Below are 16,593 nucleotides of genomic sequence, written 5' to 3'. Positions count from 1 at the left end.
CTGGAATTTACTGATTATCAAAGTCATGTGATTCGCTATGGTGGAGTTGACCTGCAGTGCGTCGAATAAAACGTCTCTCAGTCATTTTGAAATTCAAATTACAGTAACACATTGCGTACGAGGAGGATGACAATCATGACACCTTCAAAGCGACACATGACTTAGCAAGAACATATTGACTTCTATTTCACTATTCAACCAAACAGAAAGTAATGCTCCATAGACTATTACACTCTCATGAAAAAAAAGTTCCACAGCAATATAATCTAACTACGGAAACATGTTTAACCCCAAACGCCCCAGCCTTTTTTAAAATAATATAGCATAACAATGATCCCCAGTCAGTATAAGCTCTATATAGATTTAAAGTCGTAAGTACGAACCATTTGATTTGAGGAGACAGTCTTTGATATTTGAGAGAAAAAAAAATGACTCTGATTTTTGCCTTAAACAAAAATTCTGGACGCAAAACAAAAATCTTGTCCATTTTTTTGCTATTAGAAGCGAAAATTCCCAACAGAATTATTTATCATTAAATGAACATGATGAATAAAAGCGGGCATTTTTTTTTTGTGGCAGGGGTTTTCATGTCTGACCGGAATGTCTGTTTCGCCGAACTGATATATATGGAATACTTTTTTCAAGACCAGACTGCAACCTGCCTGCTGGGTGTGGCCTTTAGGCAGCAACCATTTGATTTTCTTGGGGGGGGGGGGGGGGGCTATGGTTTTTTTTTCTGTACAAACTTTTTTTTCCGCCTGCGGCGAAAAACAATCTATTTTTTTCGCGACAAGTCGAAAACAATTTTTTTTCTTTCAATTTTAGCATTACATATAGTGGCAGCTGAGGGTGAAACAAACAAGTTTTTTTTCTCAGAATCAAAAACAAATTATTTTTTTCTCCAAAAACTGGAACCCCCCCCCGAAAATCAAATGGTTGCTGCCTTATGTCTTCATTTGTCGGCCGTCATTCATAAATTCGTTGTCATTTCAGACTCATTCTTAGCATTTGATTGATTTAGAACCCTTTACTTCCCTTAATGTTGTTGGTGAAACATCAAACAAACATTTGGATAAAAATTGCTTGTTTGTCTTTTTTAACTCGTGTCGGTCGTATTTCAAATTCAATCGAATAGTCCAGCGTATATCTTGTTTACAACAAGAAATCTGTGAGGTTATTCCAACTTAACTTACAACATACGTGCGAGAATTTTCCATGTCAATGTTTTACTGACAAATCCCACATTAAATGTATCAGTACATAGCTTTGGATCCATACTATAATTTTATGATAGACAATTAATAGGGAGAATACAGCATCGAAAATGTCCAACCCTTCCACCTTAACAGCAATTACAAAACACGCCAGGAACCGTTTAAAAAGTGCATATTTCACTTATTTTATGTTTTTAGTCCTAAAAGGGGCCCAAATATTTTTTCGCCTCGTTCCGCTCGGCGATCTTTAAAAACTACCTCCCCTCTTTCAAAAATCCTGGATCCGCCCCTGTAGTCGGCTTTTATAGCCGTTGACATGAGGAAATGTGTAACAATTCAAACGGAATAAATAACGCTAATTTGAAACAAAATACTTAACGAAAAACATATATGACGGACATAAACCAACAACAACCACTGAACTACAGTCTCAAATGACATTTTTGTTTTTATACGACCGCAAAAATTAAAAATATTTTGGTCGTATATTGGTATCACGTCGTCGTCGTCGTCCGAATACTTTTAGTTTTCGCACTCTAACTTTAGTAAAAGTGAATAGAAATCTATGAAATTTTGACACAAGGTTTATGACCACATAAGGAAGGTTGGGATTGATTTTGGGAGTTTTAGTTCAAACAGTTTAGGAATAAGGGGCCAAAAAAGGGCCCAAATAAGCATTATTCTTGGTTTTCGCACAATAACTTTAGTATAAGTAAATAGAAATATATGAAATTTAAACACAAGGTTTATGACCACAAAGGGAAGGTTGGGATTGATTTTGGGAGTTGAGGAATTAAGGGCCAAAAAGGGGCCCAAGTAAGCATTATTCTTGGTTTTCGCACCATAACTTTAGTATAAGTAAATAGAAATCTATGAAATTTAAACACAAGGTTTATGATCACTAATGGAAGGTTGGGATTGATTTTGGGAGTTTTGGTTCCAACAGTTTAGGAATAAGGGGCCCAAAGGGTCCAAAATTGAACTTTGTTTGATTTCATCAAAAATTAAATAATTGGGGTTCTTTGAAATGCCGAATCTAACTGTGTATGTAGATTCTTAATTTAGGTCCCGTTTTCAAATTGGTCTACATTAAGGTCCAAAGGGTCCAAAATTAAACTTAGTTTGATTTTAACAAAAATTGAATCCTTGGGGTTCTTTGATATGCTGAATCTAAAAATGAACTTAGATTTTTGATTATTGGCCCAGTTTTCAAGTTGGTCCAAATCGGGGTCCAAAATTAAACTGTTTGAATTCATCAAAAATTGAATAATTAGGGTTCTTTGATATGCGAAATCTAACTGTGTATGTAGATTCTTAATTTTTAGTCCCGTTTTCAAATTGGTCTACATTAAAGTCCAAAGGGTCCAAAATTAAACTAAGTTTGATTTTAAAAAAAATTGAATTCTTGGGCTTTTTTGATATGCTGAATCTAAACATGTACTTAGATTTTTGATTATGGGCCCAGTTTTCAAGTTGGTTCAAATCAGGATCCAAAATTATTATATTAAGTATTGTGCAATAGCAAGAAATTTTCAATTGCACAGTATTGTGCAATAGCAAGAAATCTTCAATTGCACAGTATTGTGCAATAGCAAATATTTTCAATTGCACAGTATTGCGCAATAGCAAGAAATATCTAATTGCACAATATTGTGCAATAGCAAGAAATTTTCAATTGCACAGTATTGTGCAATAGCAAGAAATCTTCAATTGCACAGTATTGTGCAATAGCAAATATTTTCAATTGCACAGTATTGCGCAATAGCAAGAAATATCTAATTGCACAATATTGTGCAATAGCAAGAAATTTTCAATTGATTGGAGTTATCTTTCTTTGTCCAGAATAGTAGTTAAATCAACTTAAATCATTGTTTTATACAATAAACAATGTATATTCACTTTTACTACCAACTGATAAATTAAAACAATCTTTACCATTCAGTGATAACAAGCACCTTTTGTTACATTTTAATATTTTATGATGTATTTAAATGAGTAGTTATTGTTGCAAACTCCATTAGAAATTTGAATTTAGATCAGTTTTGGAAAAAGGGAAAGGGGGATGTGAAAAAAAAAGGGGGGGGGTAAATTTTTCTCATTTCAGATTTCATAAATAAAAAGAAAATGTCTTCAAACATTTTTTTGAGAGGATTAATATTCAACAGCATAGTGAATTGCTCAAAGGCAAACAAAATATTTTAAGTTCATTAGACCACATTCATTCTGTGTCCGAAACCTATGCTGTGTCAACTATTTAATCACAATCCAAATTTAGAGCTGAATCCAGCTTGAATGTTGTGTCCATACTTGTCCCAACCGTTCAGGGTTCAACCGCTGCGGTCGTATAAAGCTGCGCCCTGCGGAGCATCTGGTTCAATTTCAAAATTCATTTCTTATATCTTGAAAACTATGTTGTTATAAGGACATAAATTTTAAACTCAATAATGTTTAAGCAATGCATGGTGTAAAAAAGCATTATGACAGAAATCTGCAATGAATTACTTATCTAAGTAATTTTCCTTTTTTTTTTTGCGTTTTGGGGTATCAAAAATAAATCAATTAGAATATCAAAAAGGTCAATTTGTCTGCAATTTGATTGACTCTTTATAGGATATATTGTTTTTGGTCTTTAAAAATGGCCTCAGCCAGATTTGGCATAACGTTTGAGAAATTTTAATTTCCTCCTTCGCCGAAATTGATTTGGACTTTCAACGTGCACAAGAATTCTGATCGGCAAGACACGATATACAAAACGTTTAACCAAAACGGAGCTGTTCATATAGAAATTGTCATCAACAATCGTTCATCGATATTGTCCCTCCTTTTCATTCGGTCGTTTATGTTTATTATTCCAATTTGATATTATTTCCGTAATCAACACTGAGATGTTTCTTCTCTATTTTTTTTTATGGGAGGGGTGGGGGGTGTGGGGGTCCTGATCCCGGACCACCACCAAGATTTCGGATGATATAAAGAAAGTAGAAATCCTAAAAATTGGTAGGCTGAACTGCCATTTCCGGATTCTGCACAGGCACTTTTACTTATTTACCTTAATAGAACATTAAGGTATATAGGTGATTTTTTTTCAGAAAAAATGCTTGTGGGATTCTGCAATACAAATCATACATGCGCAGTGACCCCTAACGTAGTTATTAACAACGTCCTCTTAACCAGTTGTTTTGGGTTGGAAAATTGACGATAAATACCTTGCAACAAAAACAGCACTAAAACAAACCGAAACAAAGTGGCTTCACCATTTATGATGATGATATTTCTAAGCATTGTCCATGCAGTTTAGATGCAAAAAAGTAGAGCTGGTACCAAGTATGCTTTTCAGATTTGTTTCACATTTAGTTTGTATACTAGTATATTGTATATTTCACTCCCATATAATTTGAACGAATTTTCATTTACTTTTTAACTTTTTGTTGTTTTGATTTGTGTTATTACATCACTTTACTTTTTCGTTCAAAGTCAGATGTTGCAAAAGGAATGTCCAATTGGAATCTTAAAGTAACTTGTGATACATCTATTAGTTATCGTTTTTATAAGACCATTATTCAATCCAATTTTTGCCATGTAATATCGATTAAGTGCGTGTTAAATTGCGACCATATGAGTCAAAAACGAATAAAATGTGTTCGTGTTTGGCAATGATTTATTCATATCATGCACATTCAAAAGATAACTAATCTCCATTTACATACATGTGATTAATTTATGGGTATGCGAACTATTGAAAATTAGTGCCGGTATTTGCAGAACTATTACAAATAAGATGTGATACAAAATTGAGAACGGAAATGGGGAATATGTTACAGAGACAACAACCCGACAAAGAGCAGATAATCGATGAGACAACTCGATCTCAACAAGGGACCAAAATGACACAGAAATCAACAGCTATAAGAACCGTACGACCTTCAACAATGAGCAACGCCCATACTGCATAGTCACGACTAAAAAAGACCCCGAAGTCACAAATGCAAAACCATTCAAACGAGAAAACTAACGGCCTAATTAATGTACAAAAAATGAACGAAAAACAAATATGTAACACACCCTCTGAATAACATACTCCTGACTTGAGGTAGGCATTTGCGTGCTTTATTTATTTGTATAATCTGTTTATTGTGCTTACACGATACGATTTAATCGGCGATTAACCAAACGAAATCCGATTTTAGCGTTCGCACTATGGGATTTTTTTTTATCGAAACGACATGATAGGTAAAGAATCGGATAGAAAATTGTATTGTGTGCACCCACCTAAGAATATACTTAAGTACATGATTGACCTGTACTTTTCTAACTGGTTTCAAGTGTCAGTTTTTAACGAGAAATAAACTTAAATTGTATTTCTTAATAGCGACAAAAAGCCAAGGAATAAAGGAAAACTTTTTTTTTCCTTCTTTAAAAAAACGTAAGAAAATATAAGAAATAATATTATTGCAGGTGTGCTATTATATTGTCATGAAGAATGCGAAAATTAGTAACCAACAATAGTTGGTTCGATGACTATGAATGCAGCTCTGGGTACTGTTTTCCAGCTCCATTCTAATATAACACTTCCTGTATTCGTCGACTCGTGTCAGAGAACGTATAACCATCAGGTTTGATACCACTCCAAAACAGTTCCTTGTTATATGCCACCTCGATAGAAAACAATAACTAACGAGGGATACAAAACGTTCTTATTTGTAAGATAGACGAAAAATTGTATTCGGGAAATCAGTGTCTCCATTTCAAACTTGTCAAGTTCGAAAATTCCGTCCAGTTTTAATTATTATTTCGGAACCGAGTTTGAAAAATGATTATGGATTTTGACACAGATTCGCTCTTTCCTTTTACAAGTTTTAAAATTTTCGGATTCCCAACCCTTCCCATTCGCCTTTGAAAATTTTGCTGAAAATCCTAGGTCAACAACTAATTGCCATGATTTAGGTTCATTCATTAACAATTTCAAGTGATATTTTCTTAGTCGCTAACATTTCACTTAACATACTATAATTGACTTAAAATTAATGTGACCTGATAATTGATAGTAAATTTTAACGCACACATAATCACGTGTACCGTAAATAGCAGATAACAACTATGCAAGTTAGCCTGCAGGTCTTTCATCGTGTATTTTATTTTAATGAAATATCGCCCTAGTCCCATATAACCATCATGTACTAGCCTGCCCATGTTAAACGGTTTCAACCTAACCACATTGCATGATCAACTTATTGACATGCTACATCTTCTTATGGCTATTATGATACAATGATGATAGTATGACATATTTCTTGTCGAAAACTAAAATCACCACGAGTGAGGTAGCTAGAAAAAACATGTAAAGGAGTATTAATTATAAATGGCTGGTGTTTTCTGTGGTACTGTCCAATATTTTTTGGAAATCATTTGATCTTTTTGCATGACGGCGAATTCATATTATCACTATTTAAATTGAAAACTTTAGAAAGCCTGTCATATAGTATCTTCATCTGCATGCTGGAAAAGTACAGAACAGAGCATTGATATAGTTGACATTTTTTATCTAGCTACCTCACTCGTGGTGATTCTAGTTTTTGACCAGAGATATATTATACTATCATCATTGTATCTGACATGATAACTATAAGAAGAAATGGTATGAGTGCCAATGATACAATTCTCCATCCAAATCATAATTGGTAAAAGCAATCCATTATAGGTCAATGTGCGGCCTTTAACACGGAACCTAACTTGGTTAACACCGAGCAGCAAGCTGCAAAAGGCCCCAAAATGACTAGTGTACAACAATTCAACCAGGAAAAGTCATAATTCTTGTTTGACCCTACAAAAACCCACATATTTCAAACAGAGTACTAGTAATTAAAATAAAACCGAAATTTTCTTTGAAATACACTCAGCTATTGTGCATCAACATTATATATAGAATTTCCTTCCATCTTAAAAATATTAAAGAAAGAAAAAATATGTTAGAGTTATCTTTCGTACTACATCAGCCGATTTAAAAAAAAATGCGTTTGTAGAAAACCTGATTGCCATGGATAACGAATTCCGGTAAAGATAATCTAAGAAGATGACATAAGATAAAACGAAACATGTCCCCTAGACCTGTATAACAATATAAACATTCCACTTTATTGACCCTCAGGTTGTTTATAACAGAATATATGATTATGATTGGTGACTACAATGATTTTAAAATGTTCTTTTGGCTATACCAATAATTTGAACAATAGTGTCACGTTTTCGTTATAAATCATAATTGTTTGCCTGTTTACTTACCAAAAATGACACATACTTAGTAAATTTGTATGGGGGTTATGATACCATAATGAAAATACTTAGACCCCCCCCCCCCCCAAGAAAGAATAATCTAAAGAGACAGCAGGCCAAAACATTTGAGTGTAACAACTTAAATAATTGTTCGTTTTAAATTTATTATTACAGTAGTATATGTTTGTAAATAACAAATTTAAGTTGAAACACAATAACGTTCTTGACTTGTGCATTATAATTTGGCATTAGATACTTGTGTATTGCCTGACTTATCCTTTGAATATACATGATAAATGTGTGAAATTCTGGTCCTTACGCACTCCTCCAAGTTCATCTCATAACCTAAAGGCTAAATGGCGGGCTGATACGGGTTTAAACTGAATGAGCTGCGTCGGATAGAATCGACCTCATGCAAAATATTCTATACATGTATATGCATAAGACTTTTTTATGTCATACTTTGGAATATTCAAATACCAAATAAAATAAAGATGTTTTTCTTGTTCTGTATATGTTGTAGCCCTAAGGGTTCTTAACATAAACAAATCCGGTTAACAGATGTATTGATATCAAAATTTGCATAAGGTCGTTTTCTATCCAACGCAGCTTTAATCTTACTGCAATGAAAATTCAAAATTCAAAGTTTAATTACTTTATATCAAATAAATTCTTGGTTCAATTTTGGACCATCAAGTATTTTACCTCTATAAATAATATATAAATAGTGATCACTGTGAATAGTAAACTTTGTTTGTTTGAATGTAACTTTTATTTTATTGGGGGGGGGGGGGGGGGGGGGTAACGGATTGAAAAACGGGGGAGGGGTTAAAAAAAATGTCATATCACAAAGTACCTATGGAAAATAACAGAAGATGAAAATCGAAAGAAGTGTCATAAAAAAATAATAATGAAGTTAAAAAATATTATATTTGTTTTATATTTCTTAAGAGACTTTACAATTGTATTGGAGAGATCGATGTCTCTGGTCTTACCTCGAGGGTCTTACCAAGGATTTATACGAATTCTTCATGTCTCTGATATAATTTTGTGAATCTTATTATTATATATATTAGTATGTGGTCAGATTATAATTAAATATTGAGTACGACGCTTGAATGATGTTTAAAATTACAATTCTGAATTATTGATATAACTGTTTCCCCTGCAGCATCAATACATAGATTCGTCCAAATAAAATATTTTATGCAAATTAAGAGCACTTCAAGCAACGTAACTGTGTTAATCCCGCCCACATGATGTCATTTTACTTTCGGAAGTTTGAAATAAGATGTTTGATAATGATAAAGTCCGAACAAACATAAAGAGGGCACTAAGTCGCGCCTTAAAGAATTCATATAAAAATGAAAATGCCGGCTCCATCATCAGATAAATCCTGTGGACTCATTACTGTTCGGTCAGGCATTACACATTTTTACGTTTTTCCACCTTAGTCAAAGTTTAGATCAACCAAAATGGTAAGTAACTATTTTAGCATTTATTTAACTGTTTTACATTTACTTCATTATTTGTATAAATGATTCGTCAAACCGGCTCTTAATGAATGAGTCATGAACATGTGTGAGTGATGTGGAAAATGCGCCATGATGCTTGAATAAAAAACTGGTATTTGGAGGGAAGTAGCATCTTTATCAAGTTTGTTTCAGTTGAAGCAGAGAATTGAATCGTTAATTGTGTAGAGTGGTCTGTAAAATTTCCTCTTTCTAAAATTTGTTGGATTTCAATTTGTTTCATTTTCATATTTCCTTGTTCGAATTTTATACAGCATAATTTAATGATGTTGTCGAAATTAGGAAATGCGGATTTTAAAAGGTTAGGATCAAAGTATAATTATATTGACTTTCCGTGATTAAGCCAAGTGAGCTAGACTCCTGAAGTACTGCCTACTGGTCAATGGAACGATGATTCATTATTATAAATGATAATGAGATAATTTAAGGACACACCTGATTTATAACATATTTATAGACCATTATGTCATTGTTCACATCAGAAATACGTCATTTATCTATGAAAAATATGATAATCTTCCTTTCTGTGTACATACTTTTATTCTCAGTATTTAACAAACAGGGGGGGGGGGGGGGGGGGGGTGGTATTCCTGCATGAATTCAAACAAAGAAGCAGTTCAATTGTTACAATATGCCATAGAAAAGAACATTTGAGTTTGCCATAACCCTACCTACATTGTACCTAGAAATTAGCTGCCTACTCAGAATCTTTTTTGTCCAAATGTGAAATAAAAAAGTTTAGATAGACATGAAGACTTGAAACAACAGACACTTCAAATCCCTTTTCTTATAAAAAATAAATAAAATGACTACCAACATGCCAATAGAAATTGATAATTCCATTTTCTTTTCCAGAGGGAATGCATCAGTATACATGTTGGACAGGCTGGAGTCCAGATGGGCAACGCCTGCTGGGAGTTGTACTGTTTGGAACACGGTATCCAACCTGACGGTCAGATGCCCTCTGACAAGACCATTGGAGGTGGTGATGACTCTTTCAATACCTTCTTCAGTGAGACTGGAGCTGGCAAACACGTACCCAGAGCTGTATTTGTAGATCTAGAACCAACAGTAGTAGGTAGGTTGACACCAGTTTAAACCTTTTCTTATGAAGAAATGTATGTTCAGTAATTTTGTGAAGTGCTGAGGTAGTGTCTATCAAATGTGTGAAACTGATAGCTTCTTAAATAAAGTAAAACGTTCAGAAGATTGATCCTTATACAAGCTGGTTGTGTACATGTAATTATATAAACGGGGATGAATTAAATAAAACTACAGGGTTTCCCTGCACCAATTGTGACAAAATTGCAGTACAAGTCCTTAAATACTGTAAAATACAAGCAAAATAAAACAATCTTACTTTACGTAGTCTTTGTGTGCATAAGAGCATCAAGTATGGACATGTATGATGATGATGCTCTCGTGTGCAAGTATGCACACAAAGATGACCCGAGTAATAACATGTACATACCATATTTTTCAAACAGGAGGAAATAATAAAAAAAAAATCATTTTGTTAAGGATTGTACTAGAGAGTTCATATATTTTTTGAGGATGTGTATTAGCTTACAAATTAACAAGAAATATTTTATTAAAGAAAGCTCTATTATGAACAATAGTCAATAAAAGCATAAGATACACACAAAGAATAACATTTAAACAATCTCACTAAAAATGAATCGAAACTACAGTGTGTGATCCAAGGGGAATAACTCCAGTATTTTTATATTTAAAACCACTAGAGTCTAGTATTATACATAAGGGGGAATGTGGTGTAGATGGACAATATAATACATCAAGGAGACTTAAACCAAACAACACATTACCAGGAGCCATCTATAGGCCATCAGGGTCTTTAGGTATACTTTTATCTATACTCTATATCAAGCTCTGCTTGTACATGTAAAGTTTTAAGATCAAATTTTAAAATGTTATTTTATTTTTCAGATGAAGTAAGAACAGGAACATACAGACAACTTTTCCATCCAGAACAATTAGTCACGGGTAAAGAAGATGCCGCCAACAACTACGCCAGAGGTCACTACACAATTGGTAAAGAAATTGTTGACTTGGTACTCGACAGAATCCGTAAATTAGCAGATCAATGTACCGGTCTTCAAGGTTTCCTCATCTTCCACAGCTTTGGTGGTGGTACCGGATCAGGATTCACATCACTCCTCATGGAACGTCTCAGTGTTGATTACGGAAAGAAATCCAAATTGGAATTTGCCATCTACCCAGCCCCACAAGTCTCAACAGCTGTTGTCGAACCATACAACTCCATCTTGACCACACATACCACCCTTGAACACTCTGACTGTGCTTTCATGGTAGACAATGAAGCCATCTACGATATCTGCAGACGTAACTTGGACATTGAGAGACCAACATACACCAACTTGAACAGACTCATTGGACAGATTGTCAGTTCTATCACTGCCTCTCTGAGATTTGACGGAGCTTTGAATGTGGATCTCACCGAGTTCCAGACCAATTTGGTTCCATACCCACGTATCCATTTCCCATTGGCTACATATGCCCCAGTAATCTCTGCAGAGAAGGCCTACCATGAGTCATTGTCTGTAGCTGAGATCACCAATGCTTGCTTCGAGCCAGCCAACCAGCTTGTAAAGTGTGACCCACGTCACGGCAAGTACATGGCCTGTTGTATGTTGTACAGAGGAGATGTAGTACCAAAGGATGTCAATGCTGCCATTGCAACTATCAAGACCAAGAGAACCATCCAGTTCGTCGATTGGTGTCCAACTGGTTTCAAGGTCGGAATCAACTACCAACCACCAACTGTTGTACCAGGAGGTGATTTGGCTAAAGTACAGAGAGCCGTCTGCATGTTGAGCAACACTACCGCTATTGCTGAGGCCTGGGCTCGTCTTGATCATAAATTTGACTTGATGTACGCCAAACGTGCTTTCGTCCATTGGTACGTCGGAGAAGGTATGGAGGAAGGAGAATTCTCAGAAGCCCGTGAAGATCTTGCTGCTCTTGAGAAGGATTATGAAGAAGTCGGAGTTGACTCCGTAGAAGGTGAAGAGGAAGGAGAGGAAGAATATTAACTTAACTTCTTGCCAAATAATCAAAAACAATCATAAGATATTAAATAAAATGTGCAATGCAATCTGTGCAATTAAGATTTTTATGAAGAAAAAAATATTCTGAGAATGATTATTAGTTGTTTTTTTTTTAATGCATTGAACATGTTAAAATCCTATGAAAGAGCAGATCTTTTAGTCCATAGAAAAAGCTTTAAGGTTATCTAGCATACCCTGATTTGAATATCAGTTAAATGGGACACAAGATGTGGTACATATACAAGCAATGAAACAACTATCCTGTATTCCATCCAAGTAAGAAATTGTAAAAGTACAGCCAATGAGATGACTTTAAGGCCTTCAACAATGAGAAAATTTAAGTAAGCTATATAAGGCTAAAGCTCCTTGAATTACAAAATTCATACTTATTTAAAGGGCAAGTATCAAGCAGATTTCCATAACTTAAAAGAAAACCAGTAGTGATTAGGTACTGGAGGGGGGAAATGGAAACAAATATTTGCCCTCCACTTTAATAAACCAACCCACTCCTGAAATTTGTTGTATATTGCAATTTTGAAATAATTAAAGTGCCTTCCAATCGAGTATTTGTATGCCTTGCTTATTACCACAATACACAGATCAAGTTTGAATTTTAGTAATGTCTCTCTAACCATTCTAGAGTGATGCCCCTTTATGAATCGAAAAATGGCAAAAGAAATTGTTTATGTTCTCAAGCTTAAGTTTCTCTCAACCAAATGTTATGAAATTTATACACAATGCTTATTAGCACAGAAAATAGTTCAAGTTTGAGTTATGGTTGTCACTTAGTCTTTAACCATTTTAGAGTTGTGCCTCTTTGAGAATGGAAAAATTGCAACTATTGGAAATAACTATATTTGGTGTATGGAATGAATTCAAGACGAACGTCTGGCAGGTATAGTCTGACCTTGACCTTATGTTTATTGATCAGTGCCAAGTTTGTTGTGCCCCAGCCATACACAAGACATTGATCAAGTTTGATTTTTTGTTCAATTCTAGAATTGTACACCTTTATAAATTGAAAAATTGCTAACTTTAGTTTGCCTTAATGAAACGTTACACTGCTCAACACAAAAAGCAGATCAAATTTGAATTTTGGTAGTTCTGGAGTTATGCCCCTTCATAAATGGAACTATTTTTCTGATTTTTAGCTCACCTGGCACAAAGGGCCAAGTGAGCTTTTCCCATCACTTTGCGTCCGTTGTCGTTAACTTTTACAAAAATCTTCTCTGAAACTTCTGGGCCAAATTGAACCTAACTTGGCCACAATCATCATTGGGGTATCTAGTTTTAAAAATGTGTCCGGTGACCCGGCCAACCAACCAAGATGGCCGCCATGGCTAAAAAGAGAACATGGGGGGTAAAATGCAGTTTTTGGCTTATAACTCAAAAACCAAAGCAATTGGAGCAAATCTGACGGGGATACATTGTTTATCAGGTCAAGCAAGATCTATCTGCCCTGAAATTTTCAGACAAAACAGACAACCTGTTGTTGGCTTGCTGCCACAGAATTAGTAATTTTAAGGAAATTTTGCAGTTTTTGGTTATTATCTTGAATATTATAATAGATATAGATAAACTGTAAACAGCAATAATTTTCAGCAAAGTAAGATCTACAAATAAGTCAACATTATTAAAATTGTCAGGTTACCCCTTAAGGAGTTATTGCCCTTTATAGTCATTTTTTAACAATTTTCATAAATTTTTGTAAATTTTTAGAATGTATTTTCCACTGTAATTACTGGGCCAAGTTCATTATAGATAGAGATAATTGTAGTAAGAAGAATGTCTAGTAAAGTAAGATCTACAAACACATGATCACCAAAACACAATTTTGTCATGAATTTATCTGTGTCCAATGTTTAATATGCACATAGACCAAGGTGAGCGCCACAGGCTCTTAAGAGCCTCCGGTTTTTGTTTCTTTCTCAAAACTTTTGGCTACCAAATATTGTGAACTAGATACACTATACTAATGATATTACCACAAAAATCGGATAAAGTACAAATTTTGGTAGTGCCGACTGCCTCAACAAAATGTTATGAAACACTTAACTTGTACACAATGCTAATTACCACAAAACACAAATCGAGTATGGACTTTCGTGGCGTCACTTTAACCGTTCTAGAGTTATACCCCTTTAAAAATAGAAAAAAAAGTAGCCAAATTTTTAGTTCCGTTCTTTAACTTAAGTTTGCCTCAACCAAATGTTATCAAACTTATACACTGCTTATTTCCACAAAATACAGATGAAGTTTGAATTTTGGTGGGGTCACTTTAACAATTCTCAAGTTCTGCCCTGCCCTTTATAAATGGAAAAATTGCCAATTTGTAGTTTCCATTCTCTAACGTAAGTTTGCTGATTACCACAACACACAGAAGTACAAATTTGGGTAGCGTCACTTTATGTTTATACGACCGCAAAAAATTTGCGGTCGTATATTGGTATGACGTTGGCGTCGTAGTCGCCGTCGTTCGAAGACACATATAACTTTAGTTTAAGTAAATAGAAATCTATGAAATTTGAACACAAGGTTTACGACTACAAAAGAAAGGTTGGGATTGATTTTGGGAGTTTTAATCCTAACAGTTTAGGTAAAAGGGGCCCAAATAAGCATTATTCTTAGTTTTCGCACCATAACTTTAGTATAAGTAAATAGAAATAGGAATTAAGGGCCCAAAGGGTCCAAAATTAAACTTTGTTTGATTTCATCAAAAATTGAATAATTGGGGTTCTTTGATATGCCGAATCTAACTGAATATGTAGATTCTTAATTTTTGGTCCCGTTTTCAAGTTGGTATACATTAAGGTCCAAAGGGTCCAAATTTAAACTTAGTTTGATTTTAACAAAAATTGAATTCTTGGGGTTCTTTGATATGCTGAATCTAACCATGTATTTAGATTTTGGATATTGGACCATAAAAGGTAAATGTCCAGTTTAAATTTTTTAAGTTCTTAGACCACATTCATTCTGTGTCAGAAACTTATGTTGTGTCAACTATTAAACACAATCTAAATTCAGAGCTGTATCAAGATTGAATGTTGTGTCCATACTTGCACCAACCGTTCAGGGTTCAACCTCTGCGGTCGTATAAAGCTGCGCCCTGCGGAGCATCTGGTTCTAGTTTCAAGACAATAACTTATGTGTAATTGTATGGATCTCTCTGAAATTGTACCACAATGTTCCATATAACAAAGGGGAGGCTGGGATTAAGTTTTGGATTAATTGCCCAAAATATGTTGGAATTAGGTGCCAAAAAGAAGCATGTTTCTAGTTCCCAAACAATCATGACAATAACTTGTGTTTAAGTGTATGGATCTCTCTGAAATTTTACTACAAGGTTCAATCCTGCAGTGGAAAGCATGGGATTGAGTTTGAGGGTTATTACTCCAAGGGGGTTTCAAAAAATGGGGGGGGGGGGTACCATTTTTCGAAGGGCTTCCTTTTTTTTCAAAACTTTTCAAATTTCGAATTTTGAAAAGTTTCAAGAAGAAATCTTCAATTGCACAGTATTGTGCAATAGATTTGTTAGAGCTTTGACCACATTAATATTGTGACAAAAACCTATCTTATGTCAAAAATTTGATCACAATCCAAATTCAGACAGAATCAAGCTTGAATAATGTGACCAATTTTGCCCCAACTGTTCAGGGTTCAACCACTGGGGTCGTATAAGCTGCACCCTGCGGATCACCTGGTTACCTTTATAAGAATGATTTTTGGTGGATTGAATCAGTCAATCAAATTATTTACCTTTGTTTAACTTTCAATGGGGTTAAATTGGAGTTCACATGAATACGGATTTAATGAGGTCGAGTTATTCACTTGCAAGTGAATAATTCATTATCAATGTTTATTAGCTTAATTTGACAAAATTGAACCATTTTAGCTGATAAAATCAGATTATTATTTCACTTTCATTAGTGATTGAACAAAAAAATATCATACTTTAGATTTTTGATATATCTCGTAGCTAGTGCCCCTTTAATGTAGACCTGGATGCTTCATGCCATTTGTTCCCATATATCTTGTATGTCGATCTGTCACATAAAAGTTCTCGCGACTCGGTAATAGTACCATGTAACTACATTTTGTTGATTTGTTCCTTGCAATATCTGCATGTTTGTCCTACTGGGTTCACCTGACCTTGACTTCATTTCAAGTTTTCGTGGTCAAGTTGCTATCTTGGAAACCATAAGCGATAGGTCACCAATATATGCTGTATAGACTAATTGTAAGGAAAACATATCCCAACTAGCCGGTTTCATCTTTTTCATGGTTTAAGATTATTATAAGTTAACCTTTGTTGTTTCAATGATAAAAATGGAAAAAAAATCAGTATTTCCCCTTGTATTCTAAGGGGGCTACCATTTGATTTTTATGGGGGGGGGGGGGGGGGGGGAGGCTAGGATGAAAAATTGTGTCCTGCATTTTTTTTTAGCTGTAATCTCTGTCCTGCCTTTTTATTTTTCACTCTAATCGGTC

At 34.6% G+C, this 16,593-nt stretch overlaps 1 protein-coding gene across 1 annotated transcript; it reads left to right on the top strand.

Moving 5' to 3' along the window:
- Positions 1–8,821: 8,821 nt before the first annotated feature.
- LOC143045240 (tubulin alpha-1 chain) lies at positions 8,822–12,199 on the top strand. The gene is made up of 3 exons (XM_076217605.1): positions 8,822–8,962; positions 9,872–10,094; positions 10,964–12,199. Exons 1-3 carry the CDS (start codon positions 8,960–8,962, stop codon positions 12,088–12,090), a joined length of 1,353 nt encoding a protein of 450 aa, XP_076073720.1. The 5' UTR covers positions 8,822–8,959; the 3' UTR covers positions 12,091–12,199.
- The last annotated feature ends 4,394 nt before the right edge of the window (positions 12,200–16,593 follow it).

The sequence above is a fragment of the Mytilus galloprovincialis genome, chromosome 9, assembly GCF_965363235.1.
Source record: "Mytilus galloprovincialis chromosome 9, xbMytGall1.hap1.1, whole genome shotgun sequence".
NCBI lineage: Eukaryota > Metazoa > Mollusca > Bivalvia > Mytilida > Mytilidae > Mytilus > Mytilus galloprovincialis.
The sequence above is the reverse complement of the archived record's forward strand: the minus strand, read 5'-3'. Positions and strand labels throughout refer to the sequence as shown.